Source organism: Herpailurus yagouaroundi, unplaced genomic scaffold, assembly GCF_014898765.1.
Source record: "Herpailurus yagouaroundi ecotype Mexico unplaced genomic scaffold, PumYag 221, whole genome shotgun sequence".
Taxonomy (NCBI): domain Eukaryota; kingdom Metazoa; phylum Chordata; class Mammalia; order Carnivora; family Felidae; genus Herpailurus; species Herpailurus yagouaroundi.
In genome coordinates, this window is record NW_024412452.1 from 8374161 (window position 1) to 8375981 (window position 1821).

At 39.4% G+C, this 1821-nt stretch overlaps 1 protein-coding gene across 1 annotated transcript in view; it reads left to right on the forward strand.

Moving 5' to 3' along the window:
- The first annotated feature begins 1455 nt into the window (after window positions 1-1455).
- HMGB2 (high mobility group box 2) overlaps window positions 1456-1821 on the forward strand; it is a 1165-nt gene continuing 799 nt past the window's right edge. The window contains exon 1 of the mRNA XM_040458390.1: window positions 1456-1821. This exon is cut by the window's right edge and continues 799 nt beyond it. Within this exon, the coding sequence (XP_040314324.1) occupies window positions 1576-1821 (246 nt within the window). The 5' untranslated portion in view covers window positions 1456-1575.

A 1821-nucleotide genomic window follows, 5' to 3' on the forward strand; every position in this document is an offset into this window, starting at 1 on the left:
TAATTTAAGTTATTTTTGTGATTTTTTTGGTATCACTTTTCAAAGTCACATCCTAAATTTTTGGAATGAAATACTGATGTGACCGGGAAGGACAATGAGAAGGAGCAAAAGTCAAGGGTTCTATTTCAGCAAATGTTATATTTGGGATATCCATTGGACATTCAAGCAGAGATGCCAAGTCCTCTGTAGGCCAGGGAGAGGTAAAAGAGGAGATAATAGATTTTGGGGGTCACTGACATATAAACAGTATTTATAGCTGGGACTGGATAGACCTATCTGAGAAAAGTGAAGAGAGCTCATAGAAGGGACCAAAAATGACACCTGGCCACTCAGGATAAAGACTAATGATTGCTGGGTAGTGATATTATTCATGATTTTTATTTTCCTATCTGGGTTCTTTCTATTCCATAGTTTTTACCACAAACAGGTATAGTGCTTAAGGCCATAAAAAAGTAATTAAAAATTGAAGGTCATTTATTTTGTTTTTATAGACCTGCCAAAGAGTTAGCTTTGAAGCATTCAGTTGTTAATTAAAATGTGAATGGTAAATACTTACACATTTTATTGTATGTTAAATATACTTCCATAAAAATGCAAATGCAAAAAAACCCATAATTGGTAAGGATTGTTGTTGTACAGATATTATAATTTCTATTTCTTTGAGAAGAGGGCAGAGTGCACTAAGTGTGAAAACACTTGATAACTAACTTACATGCTTACAGGGCTTTTAATTTGGGGTATTTTATTTTGTTTTGTTTTGTTTTTCTTGCCAGAAAGAAAATTTTCCTAAAAATGCTTTCCCTCAGCCTATTGTAAAAGAAAGTACGCTGGAAAAATTGAACAAGTTAAAAAAGGAAAATGTTACTTCAAATGTCGTTATCATAAATTCAAGTTGCTTAAGGAAACCAAGTTGTGCCCTTTGGTGGCAAAAGTGAAAATGCACCCCCACATCACTAGGTTATTTACTCAACAATGATAAAATAGACGTGTTCTCTGACCTTTTTGGCTTAAAGGCTGGTGAAAGAGCAGGTGTTAAACTGAAAAGTAATTGAGGTGAAATAAAAAGAGAGGGTTTGCTGAATGAGACAATGTGAGGGAGCACATTGGAGACTGGAGATTGGAGGGTCAAGTCATCCTCTCTGGGGGAAAGACATAGAAACCAAAATGTGGAAGATGAATAGTGTGGTAGGCTGTAGGCTGAATAAGGTCTCCAGAAGTGTCCACATCTTAATGTCCAGAACCTGTGAATGTTACCTTCAGTGGTGAATGGACTTTGCAGACATGATTGAGTTAAGGATCTTAAAATGCGGAGACACACTGGATTATACAGATAGGCCCTTAAATGACCTCACAAGTAAGAGAGATGCAGGAGCAGTCAGTCAGAGGAGAAGGCAATGTGCTTAGAAGATGGAAGAAGAGGCCACAAACAGAGAAGTTCAGGTATCCACTAGAAACTGAAAAAGGCAGATAAACCAGTTCACGCCGGAGCCCTGGGAAGGAAGCATCTCTGTTGGATCCGGCCCCTCCGCGGGACTCTGAGGAAAAGCTACCACCAGATAGACACCGTCTGTCACCATGGGTAAAGGAGACCCCAGCAAGCCACGGGGCAAGATGTCCTCGTACGCCTTCTTCGTGCAGACCTGCCGGGAAGAGCACAAGAAGAAACACCCAGACTCTTCGGTCAATTTCGCTGAATTCTCCAAGAAATGTTCCGAGAGATGGAAGACCATGTCTGAGAAGGAAAAGTCGAAATTTGAAGATATGGCAAAAAGTGACAAAGCTCGCTATGACAGGGAGATGAAAAATTATGTTCCTCCCAAA